Here is a 22,665-nt window from a genome sequence, read left to right as displayed (position 1 = left end):
ATAATAATAATCATACATCTACTTTATGGGGTTATTATGTGGAAAACATCTGATAAATATGCCGCAAGAATGTGTTGCAATTATTATTATGAAATAAATAAATTTGTTTGAAAAAAAATTTCATCATTGTTCCAACCCACATGTTGAAGTAATTACCAGTTTTTAGGTGATTAAACCTTCAGCACTCTGTTGTCTCTTTACCACAGTGAGAGGAAGAATACAGTGAGGTTTCATTTATTCTCATATAGGCAATATGATTTTCTGTTCACAGAGCTCTGGAGCCTCAACTTACTTTAATTTTAAAAATAAATCTTATTAATGTCTTTTGTTTTTACATCCCAGTAAACTCAAGACATGCTCTCTCACCCATTTAATGAGCCCTTCTCCATAAAAAATAAAAAAAAATAATTTAAGCAAAATATAATGTATTTGTCTGACAGTGTGTCCAATATTCCACACCCATAGACCCCTTCTTCTCCTATGTCTCTTGTATTTTAGTTTTTATTGTCTCCCAAGGTAGTAAGATATGGAATACATCCTTCTGATACAATTAGAAAAAATGACTAAGGTCAAGTTGAGACAATTAGGTTTCTCTCTAGAAAGGGGATTGGGGTAAGATCTAAAGATATCTCTAGTGGGATGGGAGGTGAGCATATTATTCTAAAGGGTGCTTTTCCTTTTCCATAAAACCTCCAGATTCATATAATTTTGCACAGGTAAAATTAGAATAAAATGACTTTGAAAATCAGACTTAAAGGGGGGAAAAAGCCACAAAGGGTCTATCTGGAACTTGGAGGATGTGGGAGAAATGGGGAGAACCTGGCCTTGGGGTAGAAATCATCATTTATGTTGGGGGATGATTTTATATATGGAAGAGTCTGGCCAGAATTGGCTCCTTTCCTTTGCTGTCTGCTTGCCTAGGTAGAAAGAGAAACTGGACTGCATTAAAGCTTGTAGTCTTTAAAACTGGAAAGTGTTGCCCAGTTCAACCTCCTTATTTTATAGGTGAAGAAAACAAGGCTCCCATAAGGGAAGGTGACTTGCCTAAGATTATGCTAGTATTAAGGAGCAGGGTAGTATTTAAACCCAAGTCTTTGGACACTAATTCCAGTGCTCTCCTCACTATACTCTGCTGCTGTTTGGTGTTATCACTCCTCCGTCTCCATCCTTCCCATGTTGGAATGTTGCTGCTTGTATTCCTTTGTGTTCAAGTTAGAATTTTGTCTCTTTGGATTCCTGGTGGTTGTATTTTTGAGAATTGTGGTTAGTGCAGAGTAGTTTTATGGCAATAAATAAATAAATGTCATATTGAAAGCCAACTCATCGCTTTCCTGTTTTAGAGATTCTCTCTCTACTGCCTCCAACTTAATTTAATTCAACAAGCATTTCTTAAGCATACATTATTGCCTTTTGCACAATGTGCAGCTAGGTGGCATTGTGGATAGGGTGCCAGGCCTGGGGTCAGGAAGACTCATCTTCCAGAGTTCAAATCCTGCCTCCACCACTTACTAGCTATGTGACCCCAGGCAAATCCCTTAACCCTTTTTGCTTCAGTTTCCTCATCTGTAAAATGTACTGGAGACTCTAGTTCTTTTGCCACTTCAGCATCTGTGCCAAGAAAACCCAAATGGAGTCATGAAGAGTCAAACAAAACCGAAAAAAACAAAAAACTGAACAACAAAGAGAAAAAATCAAAGCAGTTTTTGTACTCAGTAATCCCAGTTTACATTCTACTGGGGGAAAACAATGAGTTCACAGATAAGTAAATACAAAATATATACTAGGTAAATTCAGAGTTGCTGTGGAGGAGATCAGCAAAGGTCTTCTATAGGAGATGGTGCTTGAGCTAAGCCTTCAATGGAGTCAGTGGTTACAAAAGGTAGAAGTGAATCAGAATAGGGAAAGCATTCCAGGAATGAGGAAGATCCTGCATAAAAGGTATAATATAGAGTATGGATCAGGCACAGTGGATTGAGTGTCAGGCCTGGAATCAGAAAGACTCATCTTCTTAAGTTCAGATCTGACCTTAGACATTTAGTAGCTGTGTGACCCTAGGTAAGTCACTTCTCCCTTTTTGCCTCAGTTCCTCACCTGTAAAATGAGTTGGAGAAGGAAATGACAAACCATTCATTCCAGTATCTTTGCCAAGAAAACCCCAAATGGGGTTATGAAGAGTCAGACACGACTGCACAACAACAACAACAACAAAAAGAATATGGGTCAGAATTGGCAGTTGCTAAGGGGCAAAGTGGGGGAGGAGGAACTCAAATGTGCTTAGAATGCCAATGGGTAGAGCGTTATGGGCTCATTTGGTAGCATGTGTAGCATCCTGGAGTTAGGGGATGCAGAAGGGACATAGAACTCAGGGATGGGCTGTCTATACACGATATTGATACATGTACATAGGGACCCAGAAATGATCATTTGGGCTATGGAAGAATGATGTTCGTTGTCTCCATCCAGGTGTATACTGGAGCCCAAATGGGGAGAGTTGATTGTTAAACTTTTAGTTCATCTATACCTAAAAAATCAGTAAAATCTACATAAATTATTTGTTATTTTATTGATTATGTAGAAATCTAGAAAACCTTAGTATTATAGATTAAACTGAAAAATATTTTATGCTTACCTCCCTTAGTTCTGAAAAGCTGGTCTTAAATACCACCATAACAAGACTATCTTTTAGAAATCATTCTCAGTTCTGGCTTTTGTGGCAAAACATCTGAGAGAAATGAACCTTTTCCCTAAAGAGATTCAGCAGGGCCCCTCTACTCTAAACAATATGTGGCATCCTACCCCCTTATTCTTCTACCTCTCAAATCCGACCCAGTAACATAACTCTAAAGTGATATTTGTTATTAGTCAACAGTTGGGTGGAGCCAAGACACAAGTTTCAGAGTAGGAAAAGTTTATCTTTACCTTTTCCCTCCTCCACCCTTTCAGCCTTCTTCCTAGGTGCCTGCCCTGGGTGTGCCTTCTGTTATCATACTTGACTTGGTGCTCACATGCAAATCCCTCTGGGCTGCCAGGTGTCATAGGAGATGAAGACTTTGGGTCTGGAAGTATATGTTAGCATTTTACATCAGAGGCTTCCTAGCTGTGTCATCCTGGGCAAGATATTGAACCTCTCTCAGACTGCTTTCTTATCTGTAAATTGAGAATAATAATGACCTCCACCTTAGAGAGTTGTGAGGATCCAATGAAATAACACATTGTAAAGAAGGCAGCTATGTGGCTCAATGGTTAGAGCACCTGGGTCTAGAGTAAAGAAGACTCATCTTCCTGAGTTCAAATCTAGCCTCACTTACTATGTGACTCCAGGCAAGTCACGTTAAGTTTGTTTGCCTCAGTTTCCTCATCTGTAAAAAATGAGCTGGAGAAGGAAATGACAAACTATTCCAATATCTTTACCAAGAAAACTCCAAATGGGGATTGGACATGACTGAATAACAACATGTAAAGAGTTTTGTAAACATTAAAGCACATGCACACAATAGATACAATTACTATTATGAATGCTTTTGGGATTCTCTGGTTCTTCATCAGCTGAGGGCTCATGGTGCCTATGTTTCTCCTTTCCTCTATATTGAAATTTACCCCCTTTGTATCTCATCCTCTAATCTAAGCCCTTTCTCTGTCTTCTAAGGATTTAATTAACTAACTTAATAAACCCAGGGTTCTTAAACTTTTTTTTTTTGGTCATCGACTCCTTTGGGAGTCTGCTGGAGGAATGGAACTTTTTATTTGAGACATGGGCAGCTAGGTGGTACAGTGTATGGAATGCTGGCCTGGAGTCAGGAAATCTCATCTTCCTGAGTTCAAATCTGGCCTCAGACACTTACTAGCTACGTGACCCTGGGCAAATAAAACCTGTTCACCTCAGTTTCCTCATCTGTAAAGTGAACTGGAGAAGGAAATGGCAAACTTCTCCACTATCTTTGCTAAGAAAACTCCAAATGTGGTCACAAAGAGTCAGATGACTGAAAAACCATTGAACAGCAAATGCACAATGCTAATCTTTAGGGATACAGAAAAGGGGCAAAAGGTAGTCTTTGCCTTCAAGAAGCTCACAATCTAATATGAAGTGACTTGGTCAAGGTGACCAAGGATATATAGATTGTAAATGACAGAACCAGGATAGGAACTCTGGTTTTATGATTGAAAATCCAGGACTCTTTCAATGCCATTCATCACTGTCCTTTGGTGTGAGTGATGTCACATCCTGTCCCCAGAACAGGTTTTGGTAGGAATGAAGACAGAGAGGCTGTTAGATATTTAAAGCAGTGGGTGGGTGGGTGGGGGCAATGGGAGAACTGCCATACGGAGAAGGAATAGATAAAAAAGACAAACTGGAGTAGGGTGGCATAAAAGAATAAATGCCCATGGCATCTTTTTACTCCAGGCTGGCTCTTTTCTTGACTGTCAAGTGGCTTGTCTTACATATCAAATCTTGGTTTCTTGTGACTTACAGGTATGTTTCCAGGGAAGAAATGTTTGGAAAGAAGGTTGAAGAGAAAGTGGGGCTTATGATTTTCCTTTCAATCCCATTTCCCCCACTGAACTGAAACCAGGGTCAACAATGTGAGATAAAATCAGGAAGATTGCTGCCTAAAGGATTCTCAGCTGAGCCTATGACCTGTCTATGGCATGTTGAAGCCTGTATGGACTTTGTAGAGGTTATGAATCTGCCTGGAAGTTGCTGTGCTCCTCTTAGGAGAGGAGGAACCCTCTTGGCTTGGCTTCTCTTGCCTAAGTTTGATATTTCTTTTAAGGAAATAGGGCCTTCCTTCCTCTGTATGGATCCTTAGCTCTCCTGGGGTGCATAATGTCAGTTGAGGGACACAGAACATACTTTGGGGAAAGTAAGCCTGAGGTGGTTTCTTACAAGGAGGGTATAATTGAAAAGCCCTAGTTGTTTTGTTCTATTTTGAACTTTTGAAGAAGACACTACTGGGACCATGGTTTCCTCACTTGTGAAATGGGGAAAATAATATTAGAAGGTGCTCATGGGGGCCTATGTGTGTATGTACATATGTATAAATCAGTGTATGCAGTGTGTATAAAAATGACATAGATGTTTGTTCTGCATTAAGAATAAATGAGCCTCCCTTCCCTGTGTGTATATTTCACTTTCATAAGATTCTGGGTTCAGCTCTTTAATCCACGTAGATCTATAGAATGTAAGCTCATTGAGGGCAGGGTCTTTTATCTTCGTCTTTGTATCTCAGAATGTAACAGAATTCCTGGCACACAGGAGATGCTTAACAAATGCTTGATGATTGATTGGTTCCAATGGCAGGAACAGACTGGCCAGAGTTTTCTAAGTTATTTTCTGTGAACACTAGTTTATTCAATGAATCCTTAGCAAGTACTGACTATTTGCCAGGCACTGTGGCTATGAAAACAAAATAAATCACAAGCTTTGTTCCAAGAGGTTTATCTTATACAGGAGATGCAATTATTATTATGCTACATAATATCAAGAAGCAGAATTTTCCCAAAATCATAAATATTTCCAAATGGACATGAAATACTGCAAAATTGCCTTGAATGATGCCACATATCAGATAAGGTTAAGGTATTTATCAAAGATATGGAGATTAAACATACTTCGACATCCTGAGAACATTGAAATGTTATGAACTATAATCCAGGCTAGATTTGGAAAAAAATAGACTGTTAATCAAACAAATAAGTACAAAAGAATTTGAAGAAGGAGGAAAACACTAACAACCAGGGAGTTTCCTGTTTCCTGTAAGATTTCCTGTAAGAGGTAGCATCTGAGATGAGCCTTGAAAGAAGCTAAAGACCTTAGGATAAAGAGGTGAGGAGGGAGGGCATGCATTCTAGGCATGGGGGTCAGCCTGTACAAAGGTATAGTGGCAGTCACCTTCAGTAAAAGATACTGTAGTTTTGGTTTGGTTTGGTTTGGAACAGAAATTAAACTTGGTGGAGGAGAGGGAGAAAGTGAGGGAGTGGGATTCTCTGTCTTTATCAGTATATATAAGGAGAATCTCTATGATGCAATGAAAACAACACTGTACTTGGAGTCAGGGGATCTAGGTTTGAATTGCACTTCTTCTATTTACAACCCATGTGACTTTGGACAAATCACTTAATCTCTCTGAGGCTGGGGTCCCTATCAGTTGAATGAGAAGGCTGGACTAGATGGCCTTGAGGTCCCTTCCAGCTCTAAATCTATGGTCTGATATACCTGATACATCCAAAGTATCAAATGAGATAATATTTGTAAAGCGCTTAGCCTAGTGCCTGGCACATAGTAGGTGTGAAATAAATGGAGGCTATTATTATTATTATTATTATTATTATTATTGTATTCCAACTCTTCATAAGTCAAGAGGGCAGCTAGGTGGGATAGTTGATAGTGTGCCAGGTCTGGAGTCAGGAAAACTCAACTTACTGAGTTCAAATCCAACCTCAGACATTTACTAGCTGTGTGACCCTGAGCAAATCACAACCCTGTTTGCCTTAGTTTCCTCATCTGTAAAATGAGCTGCAGAAGGAAATGGCAAATTACTCCAGTATCTTGGCCAAGAAAACCCCAAATTGGGTCACAAAGAGTCAGATATGACTAAACAAGATTATTATTATTTTTATTACATACTTGTATGTATAGCCAATGTCTATTATATACAAAGTAATTTGGCATGAGAAGGGCTAATTATTGGAGTGGGGGCCAAGGAGAAGCAATGTGTGGCACTCCAACTGAGGGAACTGGGCTTGCCCAACGTGAAAGGAAGAATATTTCAATAGGAACAAGGAAAAGAAATGCCTTGATCCTCATGCTGTTTGACTAAGGGGTTAACTTTCCTCTCAGAACCCACCCCTTTATCAATCAATCAACAAGTGTTTATTATGCACCCACTATGCTCCAAGCACCATGAACCACACTTGTTGTCTTAGGGTCCAAATGAGCTCCCACCACAGGCCTCCAAACATCGAAAAGTGTACCTTATATAAGAACTCATCCTTTCCCTGCAGATGGCAGTGAGGTAATAGCTGGTCATTGTTTTCCCCACTCATTCCTTTGGGAGGTGTGGTGGAAATCTAGAGTTACTCCGATGAAGGAGTGGCTTTGCAGTACTTGTCTTCCCAGCCCAGCTCCTCAGGATGCAGCAATTTGCCCAGGAAGGTGGGGTGGGGTGGAGAGAGTCAGTTGCCAAGGAGTGAGGAAGTCACTGGGAAAGTAGTCAACATAGAGGAATTGATCTATCAATTGGTCAATAAACAAACATTTATTAAGTGCCTACTATTTACTAGACATTGGGCTAGGCAAAACACAGTGACAATGCAAAGAAAAAGAAGTGAAACAGTTCCTGCCTTCAAGGAGCCTACTTTCCATCAGAGGAGGCAATACGTATATTGAAAATATATACAAGATAGATGTCAGGGGATTTGGGGGGTGGGATGGGGGAATGTACTAGATTATGGGGAGGATCTAGAAAGGCTTCATGTAGAAGGTAGGACTTGAGTTGAATTTTGAAGGAAGCTAGACATCCTAAGTGTGAGAGGAGAGGTTGGAGTGCATTCCAGACATGGGGGCTAGAAAATTCACAGTTATAAAGATGGGAGATAGAGGAAAAATCATCACTCAAGGAAAAAACCAGGCCCCCTCTAACCTAATTTTTAGAATAATTGCAACTGGCACTAAAGAATTGTAAGGGTTTACCCTTAACTTGTCTTAGCTAAAGTTCTTCAATAATAATAATAATAATAATAATTCAATAGTATTTATTATATGCCTGGCACTGTGTTAAGTGTTTCATAATTATTAACTCATTTATTCTTTACAACAACCCTGGAAGGCAGGTGCTATTATTATTTTGTTTGTACACACAGTTGGTAATGTCTGAGGCCAGATTTGAACTCAGGTCTTCCTGACTCCAGGTCCAGTGGTCTATCCACATAGCTGCCAAACTCAAATAATCCAAATGATGGTGGTGCTCTATGACTGTTTTGACAGAAAAGGACGACATTCAAGGCAGAGAGAGTGTCCTGGAGGGAAAAACTTTTCTTCACCAGCATTTCTACTTCCAGGAGTATTAGAATAGAAATCCCAAGAGTAAGGTCCTAATCCCACCTCCCCCACTGGGTGATCCAGAGAAAACTTCTTCACTGCTCTTCATCTCCATTTTTCTTTTTGTAAAATGGATCCACTATTCACCCTTTCTTTTCTCACAGGAATCATATTAGGACCAATGAGATAATTCCTGTGAAAGTGGCTTGATTTCTTTGAAAAAAAAAACAACCTAGACATTTTATGGCAGTACTATCATCATCATCATCATCATCATCATCATCATCATCATCACCATCACCACTACTACCATCTTTTTATTGTTGTTAAAATCACAGGGGCAGCTAGGTGGTGCAATAGATAGCACACCAGCCTGGGAGTCAGGAGGATCTGAGTTCAAATCCAGCCTTAGACATTTGACATTTACTCACTGTATGACCCTGGGCAAGTCACTTAACCATGATTGCCTCCCCCCCCCAAAATATACATCTTTAAAAAAAATCACATAGCAGCATGGCATAGTGGATAGAAGGCCATTTGCAGAGTTAGGAAGGCCTTGGTTCAAATCCAACTTTTGACACATACTGGCTGCATAACCCTGGGCAATTTGCTTAACCTCTCAAAATAAATATGTTGACTTCTCCAGTACAGCATGCAACTTTTAATAACTTTAAAATATTTTTTAACTTGTAATATGCACTCATTTTACGGCAATCACTTATTTATATGATTTAGCATTGAGTTAAACTTTTTTTTGATGTACATGATTTAATTTATAATGAAACCACACTATTAACACATTTGATATTAAGCATAACTTTGATTAACAGTCTATTTTTTCCAAATCTAGCCTGGATTATAGCTCATAAATTTTCAATGGAGTTTAAATCAGGTAAGTTCTCAGGATATTAAAGCATGTTTAATCTCCATATCTTTGATAAATACCTTAACCTTTTCTGATACGTGGCATCATTCAAGGCAATTTTGCCGTATTTCATGTCCATTTGGAAATATTTATAATTTTGGGAAAACTCTGCTTCTTGATATAATAGTATATTTATTAAAGAGTTTTTCATTCCCTTAATGAACATAAGACATCCAAGTCCATTGGAAGCAAAAAAAATCTGCTAAACATTTTTTGGGGTGCACATTTTACAGTCTGATGATGTCCAGATCTCAGGCTCACTTAGACTTCTTCTGACAATGGTTTTGGTATAGTGTGAATGGGAAAATGAGTTTTGCTGGTGAAAGTTACTTAAAAAAAAAACATATGCTAAGTCTCTGTATTGTCTTGACCATGATGAGCATTTTCTGTTCAATGCAAAAATTATCAATTGTGTTTGTACTCTTCCTTCAACTCCCAAAGGCCTATACTTACACTATAGAGAAATCAATAAAAATCACTTCAACTGTCAGATGCCTCTGAATGTCCTTGTTTTCTGAAGATTAATTAGGCTATTTTGCAGTAATCATTTATAAATTCTTGGAGTTTGTTTTTTAGTTTCAGTATAACTGATGCAGTTTCATTGTGGGCTTGAATAATCTTTAACATTTTGATTTCTCCACATCAAGAGCCACTGAAATATTTCTAACAGTCATTGAAATGTGTTCTTTAAAAGCTACAACTTTCACAAATTTCCTTGGAGTAATATTCATTATTAAAAATGACAGATTTAAAAACATAACACAAAAGAGTAACAAACCATGTGTTTATTGCACAAAATCCAGTGCTTGAACTAGTTAGTTAAGCAGACATGGGAATGTCAGCTCAATCCTGTTTTGTCTGGTCAAGGTCAAGTGTTCTGATTCATCTTAGTGAGTAAAAGCACTCATGCATGACTATTGTGGTCACAATAGGAAATTATATCAAAATTATTATTTGTATCAAATAGTTCACCCACAACTTTACTTCATAGAAAGGGCCTTGCAAATCTTAAAGCATTATATGTGTCAGTATTATTATTTTTGAACCAACCCATGATTTCACTGATGTAGAGAACTCCTGATGAGCAAATTACCTTTACTATGGCAGATCTGCAAACTCTTTGAAAATATATTACCTTAGAGAATAGTTTGGGAGCAGTGAGAAGGTAAATTACTTTCTCAGGGTCACAGAAATCACTATGAGTAGAAAGATTTGCTCTTTATCTATTTCTGAACCATATTATCTGTGTTACTCTGGACAAGTCACTTACCTTATCAGTGCCCCAGGCAACATCATCATCATCATTGATTAACTAATTGACTATTGGTATTATAACCAACAGAAAATACAAGGAAGAAATGTGTTATGGCGGAAAGAACACCGGAATGGATGAGAGGCCCTTCTGCCTTTTACTATCAGTGTGAACTTGGGTATCTGAAAATGAACTATTTGAAATATATGATCCCCAAAGTCCTTTCCAAATATAAAATTCTGTGATTTACCATTCTTTCCCTTAAGGGTCTTCTAAGCCAATATTTTAAAAACTGGATTTTATTTCATTCAACATTTATTAAATATTTAAAAAATGCAAGGCACTGTCCTAGGTGCTGGGCACAAAAATAAAAATTGGTGCCACAGTCTACTCAGGGGGTGGGGAACCAGTTTTTAAGACTACTAGAGAAAATGGGTCTTTTCTTGGTCTTCAGAGCAGCTGTAAATATTTGTACAGAAGACAAAATCAAGATTAACTTTGATTGACCTTTCTTAAGAACGTAGTGAAAGGAGGCCTGATGACCTGCAAATTTTTTTTTAATCTTTCATAGAGGATCTACCCTACAGGCAAGAGGTTTTCTCAGGTTTATGGTTTAGTTCCTCTAATAGAAAGTCAACGTATTGAATGTTTGAACAATGTTAAGATTTGTTGTTGTTTTTATCTAGACCTCTTATTTCATTGGTGCAGGGAACTCTAAGTAATAAACCTCCTTCAACCAATGCAGATCAGCAATTCTGCAATTTATAATGTTAGAGAGCTGCTGGGGGGAATTGGAGGTTAAGTGACTTACCCAGGATTACATAGTCAGTATTTGTCAGACCCAAGACTTTAACCCCTATCTTTCTCACTCCAAGGTTGGCTCTCTATCCACTTAATTTTACTGCCTTCATGTTAAGATCACTAACAGTTAAATTAAGAATTGTAGATAATCACTGATAAAAATGTTAAATGGCACAGGGCAAAACAGAGGTCTGTCCTTATCAGTCCATTAGAGAACTTTTTCCAAATTGACATGATACAATATACCAAAATGTGTGGGATGCGGCTAATGCAGTACTTGGGGGAAAATGTATTTCTCTAAACACATAGCAATAAAAAACAGAAAGAGTAGATCGATGAATTGGGCATGCAACTGAAAAAAAAAACCTAGAAAAATACAAGTTAAAAATCCCCAATTAAACACCTTAATGGAGATACTGAAAATCAAAGGAGAAAATAATAAAATTGAAAGTAAAAAAAAACCCATTGAACTAATTAAGAGCTGATTTTAGGAAAAACAATACCAACAACACAACAAACATAAGATAAACAAAGAAACTGTTAGCTAATTTTATTATAAAAAAGAAAGAAGAAAATAAAATTATCAGTATCAAAAGTGAAGAGTGAATTTACAACCAGTAAAGATGAAATTAAAGCAATTATTAGAAGTCAAGCCCATCTATTTGCCAATAAAACTGACAATTTAAATAAATTGCTGAACAGTTACAAAAATATAAATTGCCCAGATTAATAAAAAAGGAAACAAAATACTTAAATAACCCTATCTTAGGAAAAATAAATTGAACAAGTCATAAATGAGCTCCTTAAGAGGGGGGAAATTCAGGACCAGATGGATTTATAAGTGAATTCTACTAAACATTTAAAGCACAATGAATTCCAATATTATGTAAACTGTTGGAAAAAATAAATAAAAGAATTCTACCAAATTCCTTCTTTGACAAAATATGATTTTAATAAAACCAGGGAGATCAAAAACAGAGAAAGAAAACTAGAGCCCAATTTCCTTAATGATTATTAATGTAAAAATGTTAAATAAAATACTAGCAAACACATTAAACAAAAAATTTCAAAGATCATACTCTGTGACCAGACTGGATTTTTACCAGGAATGCAGGGCTGGTTTAATATTAGAAAAACTATCATCATAATTGACCATATCATTAACAAAAACAACAAAAATCATATGATTATATTAATAGATTCAGAAAAAAAACTTTTGATAAAATACAATACCCATTCCTATTAGAAACACTAAAAAGCATAGGGATAAGTAAAGTTTTCTTTAAAATGATAAACAGTATATGTCTAAAACCAATAGCAATCATTATATATAATGGGGATAGTCTAGAAGCCTTTCTAGTAAGATCAGGGGTGAAGCAAGATGCCCATTATCAAACATTATTATTCAATATTGTATTGGAAATGCTAGTTGTAGCAATAAGAGAAGAAAAACAAATGGAAAGAATAAGCATAGGCAATGAGGAAACAAAACTATCACTTTTTACAGATGATATGATGGTATATTTAGAGAACCCCAGGGAATCAACTAAAAAACTAATTGAAACAATTCATAATTTTAACCAGGGATGTAAAATAAACCCACACAAATAATCAGCACTTCTATATATTACCAACAAATAGAAATTCTATTTAAAATAACTCCAGAAAAACTGACATGAAATGAGTATACTTTGGGGCAGATATCCCACAAAGTCTGTATCCCCCTACTTGTGCTATCATCTACACCTTCATCTCTCTATCTTTTCCTTAATAGTATGAAAGATGATCAAATACTTTACTCTTTTCTATTTTTTGAGATGGTGCCTTCCTATCTCTCCCAGTACAGTGACTCCTCATAGGCTTAGCACCACTTCTGATCTGCACAGAACCTTTGACATGCTCCATTTCTGATGTCAGTTTACCCCTCTTTAGGCAGCAGCCTGGTGGCCTTCTGATCCAAGGGTTTTACCATATTTGTTCAGGACTTAGTGTATACCTGATCAGCTTTAGTTTTGTTACAGCTCAGAACTCCTGAGTTCTGTGATCTAGCTGCCTCAGTCTCTAAGGTAGCAGATATTCACAGTCATGTGCCACCACATTCAGCTCAAATGCTTTCCTAAAATCTAGGTAAATTGCATCATCAGGGGTATATTAGAGCCAGCTCTAAATAGGTTTGAGAACTATTTGTTACATTTTCATTCTGTGCATTTACACCTCAGAAATGGTAGTACTACAAATAGGGCTTTATTTATTATGTTGTTGATTTTCTCAATTTAAGAAAGAATTAATAATCCAGATTAAACATTAAATTAGGTGCATACTTTTTTATTTTTGAGATGCTGTTTACTAAACACCCCTATGTTGTTCTATAAATTTTGTTCTATAAATACTGCTAGAGCTTAGCATAAGAGTGGGAGAAAGTTCAGGGAATTAAGTCATTACAAGCCTGGAGGCCTGGAGATTGTAGACGAATAATGATGATGATGATGATAATTAATAATAATAGACATTTATATGGTACTTTAAGATTTGCAAAGTTCTTTATAGTCATCTCATTTGAGCCTTACAACACCCCCCCGGGTATCTACTGTATTTCTTGATCTACAGGTCTAGTAACTGTCAAAAAAAAAAAGTCTGTTATGACTTGTTCTTAATGGAGACATGCAGACTTTGCAATCACTGTTCTCTTTCTAGATGTTCCCTGACAACATCTGTAACAGAAATAGAGAATTTTGCCAGGAGCTGAAACAAGATTGTAGGATGATTTTAGCTTTGATCTAGCAATAGAAGGGAAGTCTAAACCCCTCATTTTACATATGAAGAAACTGAAACTTGGAGAGGTTAAGTGACTGGCCCAAAGTAATGAGGCAGTAACCAGCATTCTGGATTTGAATTGGGGTCATGGCACTCTTTCTACTTCACCAATTCCATTCTTTCTCACTCTCTTTTTTTTTTTTCTAAATAATTTTGAGAACTAACATCTGAGGCATGTGGGTTTTTAAATAAATCAGTGGAAGGGATGGTCCATAGCAATGAAATACCAAATTTGTGGTATTTAAATGTAAGGTGCATGTGTGTGTTCCCCATGTAGGTTAAGTGTAAGTCCACATGAGTTTGTTTAAATATGGCTCAGAGGGAGGCATGAATCTATAGTGTCTTGTCCATTCATCTCCAAGAGAGACTTTGAGTAATGCCTGGAGTGGGGCAAGAGATTGAGGCTAGGAGGCTGGGCTACTCTGTTCTTCTCCGGGAAGAGACACTGGAATAGAATTGCATCTATCTGATCCCCTAAAGATTGTTAGTCTAGGCGGAATTATTTTCAGGTTCAAGCCATTTTCCTGGTTGCTATTCCTTAACCAAGTAAGGGTTTCCCAAGCTCTATCCAAAGGCTCAACTCTCTTTCCATCAAATGCTAGTGAAACGAAGATCCTCACAAATAGTGAATAGTAAATACACCCATTTTATCCAAGCTGTTAGCAAACATATCAGAGAAAGCTATACAGGTTAGAATATATCAGACAACATGCAGAGTGAATGAGAGCCCCCATTGCAGTTAAGATAACTCAACTCAATCAAGAGAGACAGTTCCCAATCTCATTCAAGGGGAAATTCTCCAAAGTCTTGACTGCAGTAAGCTGGAAATCTGGGACATGCTTGGCTCTTCCACATGTGGATTTCTTCTTACTTATTCTCTCCAGAGACCTCTGTCACTGAAGAGAATTTGGAACTGTGTATGTCCTCTCTCAAAGTCAGGAGCCAGAAGTCTCCTTTCTCAGGCTCCTGCCAACTCTACCTTCACACAGGCACAGAACATAGAGTAATATTATTTTTCACAAAGGAGAGTCTTTTTCCAGTGCTCAGACTTGAACCCCCTCAGTTTTTGTTGTTCAATCATTTCAGTCATGTCCAACTCTTTGTGACCCCATTGGGGTTTTCTTGGCAAAAATACTGGAGTGGTTTACCATTTCCTTCTTCAGCTCATTACAGAGGAGGAACCCCTGCTACATTTACTAAAAAAAAAAAAAAAAGTATAAGGGAGTATATCAGGTCATTGAGAATCAGAATTGTCAGAAAAGCTTTTATGAGGGGAGTGAAGGAGTCTTTAGATAAACCATGATGGATATGTAGAGAGGAGTATAAATTCTAGGCTACAAAGGCAGCTGGAGCAAAGCCTCAAGGATAGAAATGAATAGTATGAGCTTGACTGGAACAGAGGTGTTCACTAGGGAGTACTAGGAGATAATGAAGTTGTGGAGCCTAACAATAGCTTTTCATGTATGTGTGTGTGCAGAGGGGTTCTTTCCAATGACTACTGTCATTCCCACTTCCTTTCTCAGAGAATTTTAGATTCTAGTGAGACTTGGACCCTACTGATGCTTTTTTGCCCACCTTCTCAGAATGGAAACTCCTTGTGAGAAAGGGTTGTTTCTCTATATTTGTATCCCTGGTGCCTCGTGCAGTTCCTGGCACATAGCATGCATATAATAAATGCTTGTTAATTGTTTGATTAATTGATTGTCCTTATCTCCACAGTATGAAGGAAAGAGCACTGGATCAGGAGTTAGGAGACCTGAAGTATCCTGTCTCTACCAATAACCAGATCGGTAATCTTGACCAAGATGTTTTCCTTCTTTTTCTGGAGTCAAAGGTCCTGAATTCCAAACTTATCTCTGACATACTATCTGTGAGACTTGGGCAAGTTGTTTAACTTCCCTAGCCCAAATTTACTTATCTATAAAATGAAAGGGTTGGATTAAATGATATCCTCCAACTCTAGATCTGTGATCCTATTAATTTAAGCTTTCCTCTCTCGAATATAAGGAGGGTGATCTTCTCTGAGGTCCCTTCAGCTTTGTGATTCTATAAGTACTTTTACACAGTGGCATCTGGTAAGTATGTGGATATGAGGGGTTCTGGAAAGCAAGAGGGAGAAGTAGATTTGATCAGACAGTGTAAGGCCTATGCGCCTTGACTCATCAGTTCCAGAGTTTCATTCCATTCATCATTGCTCAGTGATTCCTTGTTAGCATTGGTTTGTTTTGATTCTGCATTACTAGGCACACGGACAGCACACAGAAACATCTTATGAAACAGCCAGAGCCAGATGTACCTAGAATTTTACACACATATAAAGATTTTTTCCAATGACTTTTCTTTCTTCCTTTTTTCTTTTTGCAAGTAACAACAACCACAAACACTACCATTATTACCGCCACAACAACATCTCAGTTAACACTTCCCTATGTATCAATTGTCCTTATTACCAAATCCATGGTTGTATTTCTTGAAATAATGTGACAGATATATTGAAACCAACATAGATTTGAAGCGGTAAGGCACTGCAATGTTTATTTAGTCCAGTCTTTTCATTTTACATATGAGTAAATTGAGGCACAGTTGCCTAAGTGACCTGTCCAGAGTCACACAGTAAGTCTCTAAAATTAATAGTTAAAATGGTTGAAATTAACATCATAATATTCACTAAAAGGACTTGGTTCTATTCATGGTCTTGCTACTTACTACTTGTGTGATCTTGTATCAGTCACTTAGCCTGTCTAAGCCTCAGCTTTTTCATTTGGAAAGTGGGGGGGAAGATTTAGAATAGATGATCTTTAGGGTCTCTGTCTGCTGTAAATCTATGATCTGAATTTGCATTCTAAATAAATTAATTAAGGGCACATCATCTGATTTAGAGTTGAAGTTTTTCTATGGGAAAGTCTTCATTTTCTGGATGAATGAACTTCAAATCTCCCATTTTGTCAGGAAGAAATGTACTAATTTTTTCTAATTATGTCATACTGTCTAGACTGAAATGGATCATTTCTTAATGCCAAAGTCCAGGGTTAGGCTTTCCTTTCAATGTCCTTTTCCTCTGCTCAGTACCCTCCCTTCTCAAAGCTGCTCGGTGCCCTTACTAACTCTAGCTGCCCAAGGAGGTCAGGTGACACCCCAGCCTCTGAACTTTTTCTCTTTCCATCTCATTCAATTCTTCCGAGTCCAATTCAACATTTATTCATCACCTGCTATGCTCAAGTAACCATTCTAGTGCTGAAAAAGGATGTGAGTATCGACATAATATAATATGTAGTATAATATAATTTCCTCAAGAAATTTGTAGTATGGGGGCTGGTAGGTGTTGCAGTGGATAGACCACTAGGCCTGCAGTCAGCAGGGCCTGAGTTCATATGTGACTTTAGATACTTACTAGAAAGTCATTTAACTCCAATTGCTTACACACATACACACACACAGAGAAATTTGTAGTATAGTAGGGTAGATAAAATATAAAAAACATAACTGCAATACAAAATGGATTGTGAAAAATGGATAGAGAAGAACAAAGTGTTATGAGAGGTTTGAGGATGGAGAGTTTTTTTTCAGCCTAAGAGGAATCATGGAAAGCTTCCTGGACGAGGCAGCATTGGAGTTCGATCAATTCACTGGATTTTTTATCCAATTCAGGTGTGTTTCTCTCTTGGGGCCTGGTTCTCTGCTATAGGAGAGTCAGGCTTAATGGGTTAATGAGATCAGTGAATTCTACTAATATGCCAGCTAGTTAACATGTAGCTTGTTCTGAGGCTAGTCCAGTTAAAATTCTCATAGCTCCAGGAGGCCCTGAAGAGGAGGCTGTGTGGTATATAATAGAAGTGCTGGATTGAACGGTGGCCCTATTATTTGCTATGCATGAGACCTTGGGCAATTTACCTCTCTATGCCTCAATTTTCTCATCTGTAAAATGACAAGATTACACTAGGCCAAGTCTTCCTGATTTCAGAACTCTATCCATTATGCCATACAGTCTCATAAAAAGTGTAATGCAAGGAGGCAAATTCAAATTATTTTTTTAAAAATTTTATTAATTGATTTTGATTTATCAACAATCACTTCCATAAGCTTTTGAGTTTAAAATTTTTCTCCCCCTCCCTCCCCAAGATGGCATGCAATCTGATATAGGCTATACATATACACTCCTATTAAACATATTTTCACATTAGTCATATTGTAAGGAAGAACTAAAACCAATAAGAGGAACCACAAGAAAGTGGAAGCAAAACATATCAGAAGAAAAAAATAGCAAATAGTATGCTTCAATCTGCATTCAGACTCCATAGTGTTTTCTCTGGATGTGGATAGCATTTTCTATCACAAGACTTTTGGAGATGTCTTAGATCCTTGCATTGCTGAGAAGAGCTAAGTCTATCAAAATTAGTTATTGCACAATGTGGCTGTTACTGTGTACAACGTTCTGGTTCTACTCACTTCACTTAGCATCAGTCCATACAAGTCTTTCCAGATTTTTCTGGAGTCTACCTGTTCATCATTTCTTATAGCACAATAGTATTCCATTACATTCATATACCACAACTTGTTCAGCCATTCCCCAACTGATGGGCATCCCCTCAATTTCCAATTCTTTTCCACCACAAAAAGAGCTGCTATAAATATTTTTGTACACGTGGGTCCTTTTCCCATTTTTATGATCTCTTTGGGATACAGGCCTAGAAGTGCTATTGCTGGGTCAAAGGGCATGCACATTTCTATAGCCCTTTGGGCATAGTTTCAAATTGCTCTCCTAAATGGTTAGATCATTTCACAACTCCATCAATGATGCATTAGTATTCCAATTTTCCCACATCTTCTCCAACATTTATCATTTTCCTGTTTTGTCATGTCGGCTAGTCTGATAGGCGTGATGTAGTATCTCAGAGTTGTTTTGATTTGCGTTTATCTAATCAATAGTGATTTAGAGCATTTTTTCTTATGACTATAGATGACTTTAATTTCTTCATCTGAGAACTGCCTGATCATATCCTTTGACCATTTATCAATTGAGGCAAATTCAAATTCATAGATATTACAGCATTTGGTGGGCTGGGCACCACAAAGGAGAACATCTTATTCAAAAACAAACAATGGAAAAAGATAAAATGGTGGTACAATAAATAAGATACAGCCTCCTGAAGAAAAATAGGAACCACATAGGGGAAGAATGGTGGAGAATATTTGGATGAGGAGCAATGAAGGTCTATACACAAACCATATTGTCATTCAAATAAACATACAGAGCATTAGATCAGAGAAAGGAAGTAAGTGAGGAGTGTAAGATCACAAACTTATAAAGATATAAAGTAGTGGTGTGGGGCTTCAACAAGCTAGCTAGTCACTGCTCAAACTTTATATCAAAAGCAGAGCAGCTCATACATTCTTGACTTGTCTTTAGGATAATTTCATTTTTTCATAAGTTAAGGGAAGTAATGAGGGAGAACTAGACTGGATTGGATTTTGACTAACAAGGAAGAAGTGGTTGTTAACATCAAATTGAAGGAAATATGGGAGCAAGTGACTACTCCATCTTAGTATTTGTGAGAAGAGAGGAACACTGAGGGATAGATAACCTGACACATGCCTTAGATTTTGAGACAGCAGACTTCAAAGGATTCTGGAAAAGGACAGGTAACAACACTTGGTCTCAAATATGATAGAAGAAACCTAAAAAGACAGAAAATCAATGAATTCTGAGGAGGAAGAAATAGGAAAGATGTTTAAAGAGACTGGTGTGTGTGTGTGTGTGTGTGTGTGTGTGTGTGTGTGTGTAGGGGTCTCATTGGCAAATAGATTGGACATGTATAGAAGGTAGAAGCAATGGCACATGACAGATGATGATTTATGAAAGAATAAAAAAGTTCTGTAAGAATAGTGCCAGATGAACCAAAGTCCCCAAACCACCTAAGCCTAAGTGATGAATGCTGAGGACAATAATAATGGATTATTAAGCTATGTTTGGCATGAGAAATTTCAGTAAGGCATAGAACCTGTGTTAAAGGTATGGCAGTGGAGAGAAGGTAGAGTTGCAATGGGAAGGGGGAAAAAAAAGAACGGCTAACAGGGAACTGAAACCTAAGATACTTGTTGAGAGTGTAAGAAAGCACCCAGCTGGTCTTGATGAGTTCAAGTAACCAGGCCTAGACAAAGTACATGTCATAGTACTGAAAGACCTGGTAGATGTGACTGTGGAGCTATTATCAGGTGATATTTGAAAACTTGGGGAGAATGGGAACATTACAGCTAGAATGGAGAGACAAGTCAACAGGCATTTATTAAGCACCTACTATATACCCAAAATTATACTAAGAGTTGGACATTCAAAAACAGTCTTTGCCCTCAAGAAACTCACAGTATAATGGAAGAAATGATATATAAAGAACTATGTACAAATAAGACACGGACAAGATAAATTAGAGATAATCTAGATAAATGGAAGGTACTAGCATTAAGGGTGATCAGGAAAGACTTCTTGAAGGAGGTAGAATTTTAGCTGAGACCTGAAGGAAGTCAGAAAATCCAGGAGATGGAGAATAGGAAGGAGACTGCTCAAGAGATTCAGGGAAAGCCAGGGAAAATGAACAAAATGGGAAGACAGAATGTCTTAATTAAGCAACAGCAAGAAGGCCAGTGTCACTGGATTGCAGCATATGTGGAAGATAGTAAGGAACATATAAAAATATCAGAAATACAGAAAGGATCCAGTTATGATTTCAAAAGCCAAATAGAGGATTTTGCATTTGCTTCTAGAGGTAATCAGGAACCACTGGAGTTTATTGAATGACATTGTCAGACCTGCGCTTTAGGAAATTTACTGTGAGAGTTAAGTGGAGGATAGGCTGGACTGGGGAAGAGGCTTGAGGAAGGGAGACTAACCAAGAGGTTATTACAATTGTCCAGGCATGAAGTGATGAGGATGTGGGTAAGGTTGGTGGCAGTATCAAAGGAGAGAAGGGGAAAGGATGCAAAGGTAGAATCGATAGAACTTGGTAACAAATCATATATGGGAGATAAGAGAGAGTGAGGAATAGAGAATGGTGTCCTTTTTTATCTCTGCTCATTGGATTCTCTGCCTTCCTTTAAGTCCCAATTAAAATCTTATCTTTTTAAGGGAAGTTTTTTCCAATTCCACTTAATTTTAGTGCCTTCCTTCTCTTACTTATGTCCTATTTTATCTTCTATGTCACTTGTTTGTACTTATTGGCTTGTCGTCTTCCCTATTAGATTGTGAACTCCTTGAGAGTGGGTGCAGTCTTTTGCCTCTTTTTATATCCCTAGAGCTTAACACAGTGACTGGTGTATAATAAGTGCATAATAAATATTTATTGACTGTTTATTGACTGAATGACTAACAAAATGACACCTACATGACTAGGAAGATGGCAGTGACCTCAAAACTAATAGGGAAGTTAGAAAGATGGGATGATTTTTAGGGAAACATAATGAGTTCCATTTTGGACATGCTGAGTTTAAGATGTCTAAGGAACATCAAGTTCGATATAACCAATAGGCAGTTGGAGATCCAATGATAGAGATAAGGAGAGAGTGTGTGCAAACTGATTATCATTGTTTAGATAATAGAATCTATGGAAGCTTATAAAATCACCAAATGCAATAGTATAGAGGGAGAAGAGAATATGGCTAGGGACAGGGCCTTGGGGGACATCTATGGTTAAAAGGTGTGACCTGGATGAAAATTAAGTAAAAGAGACTGAGAAGAGCAGTTGTACAGGTAAGAAAAGAACCAGGAGAGAGGAACACAATGAAAACCCAAAGAGAAGAGAGTATCAAGGAGAAAAGGGTGATTGACAGTTTCAAACACTGCAGAGATGTCAAGAAGAATGAAAAATTGTGAAAAGGCAATTAGATTTGGTAAGGAAGAGATCATTGGTAACTTTGGAGATAGCAGTTTCAAGTGAATGATGAAGTCAGAAGACAGACTATAGAGAGTTAGTCTGAGTTACAGAGTTGCAGATAGTGAGAGGAACGGAAATGAAACTATCAATTGTAGATTATCAAGGTTGTTGTTGTTAAGTTGTTTCAGTCATGTCTGACTCTTCATGATCCCATTTGGGGTTTTCTTGGCAAAGATGTTGGAGTGGTTTGCCATTTTCTTCTCTAGTCTATTTTACAGGTGAGAAGCTGAGGCAACTGGGTTAAGTGACATGCCCTGGGTCACACAGCTAGTAGGTATCTAAGGTCAGATTTGAATTCAGGAAGATGAGTCTTCCAAGCCCAGTGCTCTATCCACTGAACCACCTAGATGCCCTTGATTATCAAGATGATCAAGGAATTAGTCACAAATGGGAGGAGAGAAAAAAGATTATAGCTAGTAAGGATGAATGAATCAAGTGAAGGTTTTTAAGGTTAGGAGGAGCATGTTTGTATGTAGCATTCTATAACTGAGGAGAGATTGAAGCTTAGTGAGAGTGGAGAAGGTAGAAGCAGCAATCTGCTAGAGCAGGGGAAACCACTGGAGGTTCTAGGAAGGATGAAAAATTTTGGAAAAGCTTCTTTGGTAAGTAGGTTAGCACATGAATTAGAGAAGCATAAAGGGATTGCCTTGTGGGAGTGAGATCTCAAATGAGATTATTTAACATAAATTTGTAGTAGACCCCAATCAGCATATAAGATCAGTAACAACATAAGGGAGCAAAGTAATTAAAGAAAAGGAGAGTGTAGAGTTTTATTGATTCACCAAAGCATCAAGATGGGAGAGAAAGGAGAATGTAGCAGTTTTCCAAAAAAGAAAGAACATGAAGACTTTAAAGTGTAAATCCATGAGCTTAACTTCCATTCCAGTCAAAATTCTAGAGGCATGGTTCA

At 37.6% G+C, this 22,665-nt stretch overlaps 1 protein-coding gene across 2 annotated transcripts in view; it reads left to right on the top strand.

Moving 5' to 3' along the window:
• Positions 1 to 22,665, top strand: part of ADGRF4 (adhesion G protein-coupled receptor F4) — a 91,225-nt gene that overhangs the window by 32,721 nt on the left and 35,839 nt on the right. Inside the window, exon 9 of one of the 2 annotated variants that reach the window (XM_027838276.1) lies at positions 15,550 to 15,620. In XM_027838276.1, coding sequence (XP_027694077.1) covers positions 15,550 to 15,612 — 63 coding nt within the window. In that variant the 3' untranslated portion in view covers positions 15,613 to 15,620. Of the gene's footprint in view, positions 1 to 4,471; positions 5,113 to 15,549; positions 15,621 to 22,665 lie in introns of those variants that run through there. The other variant, XM_027838277.1, reaches the window with a different exon arrangement.

Source organism: Vombatus ursinus, unplaced genomic scaffold (assembly GCF_900497805.2).
Source record: "Vombatus ursinus unplaced genomic scaffold, bare-nosed wombat genome assembly UNPS02014826.1, whole genome shotgun sequence".
Taxonomy (NCBI): domain Eukaryota; kingdom Metazoa; phylum Chordata; class Mammalia; order Diprotodontia; family Vombatidae; genus Vombatus; species Vombatus ursinus.
The sequence above is the reverse complement of the archived record's forward strand: the minus strand, read 5'-3'. Positions and strand labels throughout refer to the sequence as shown.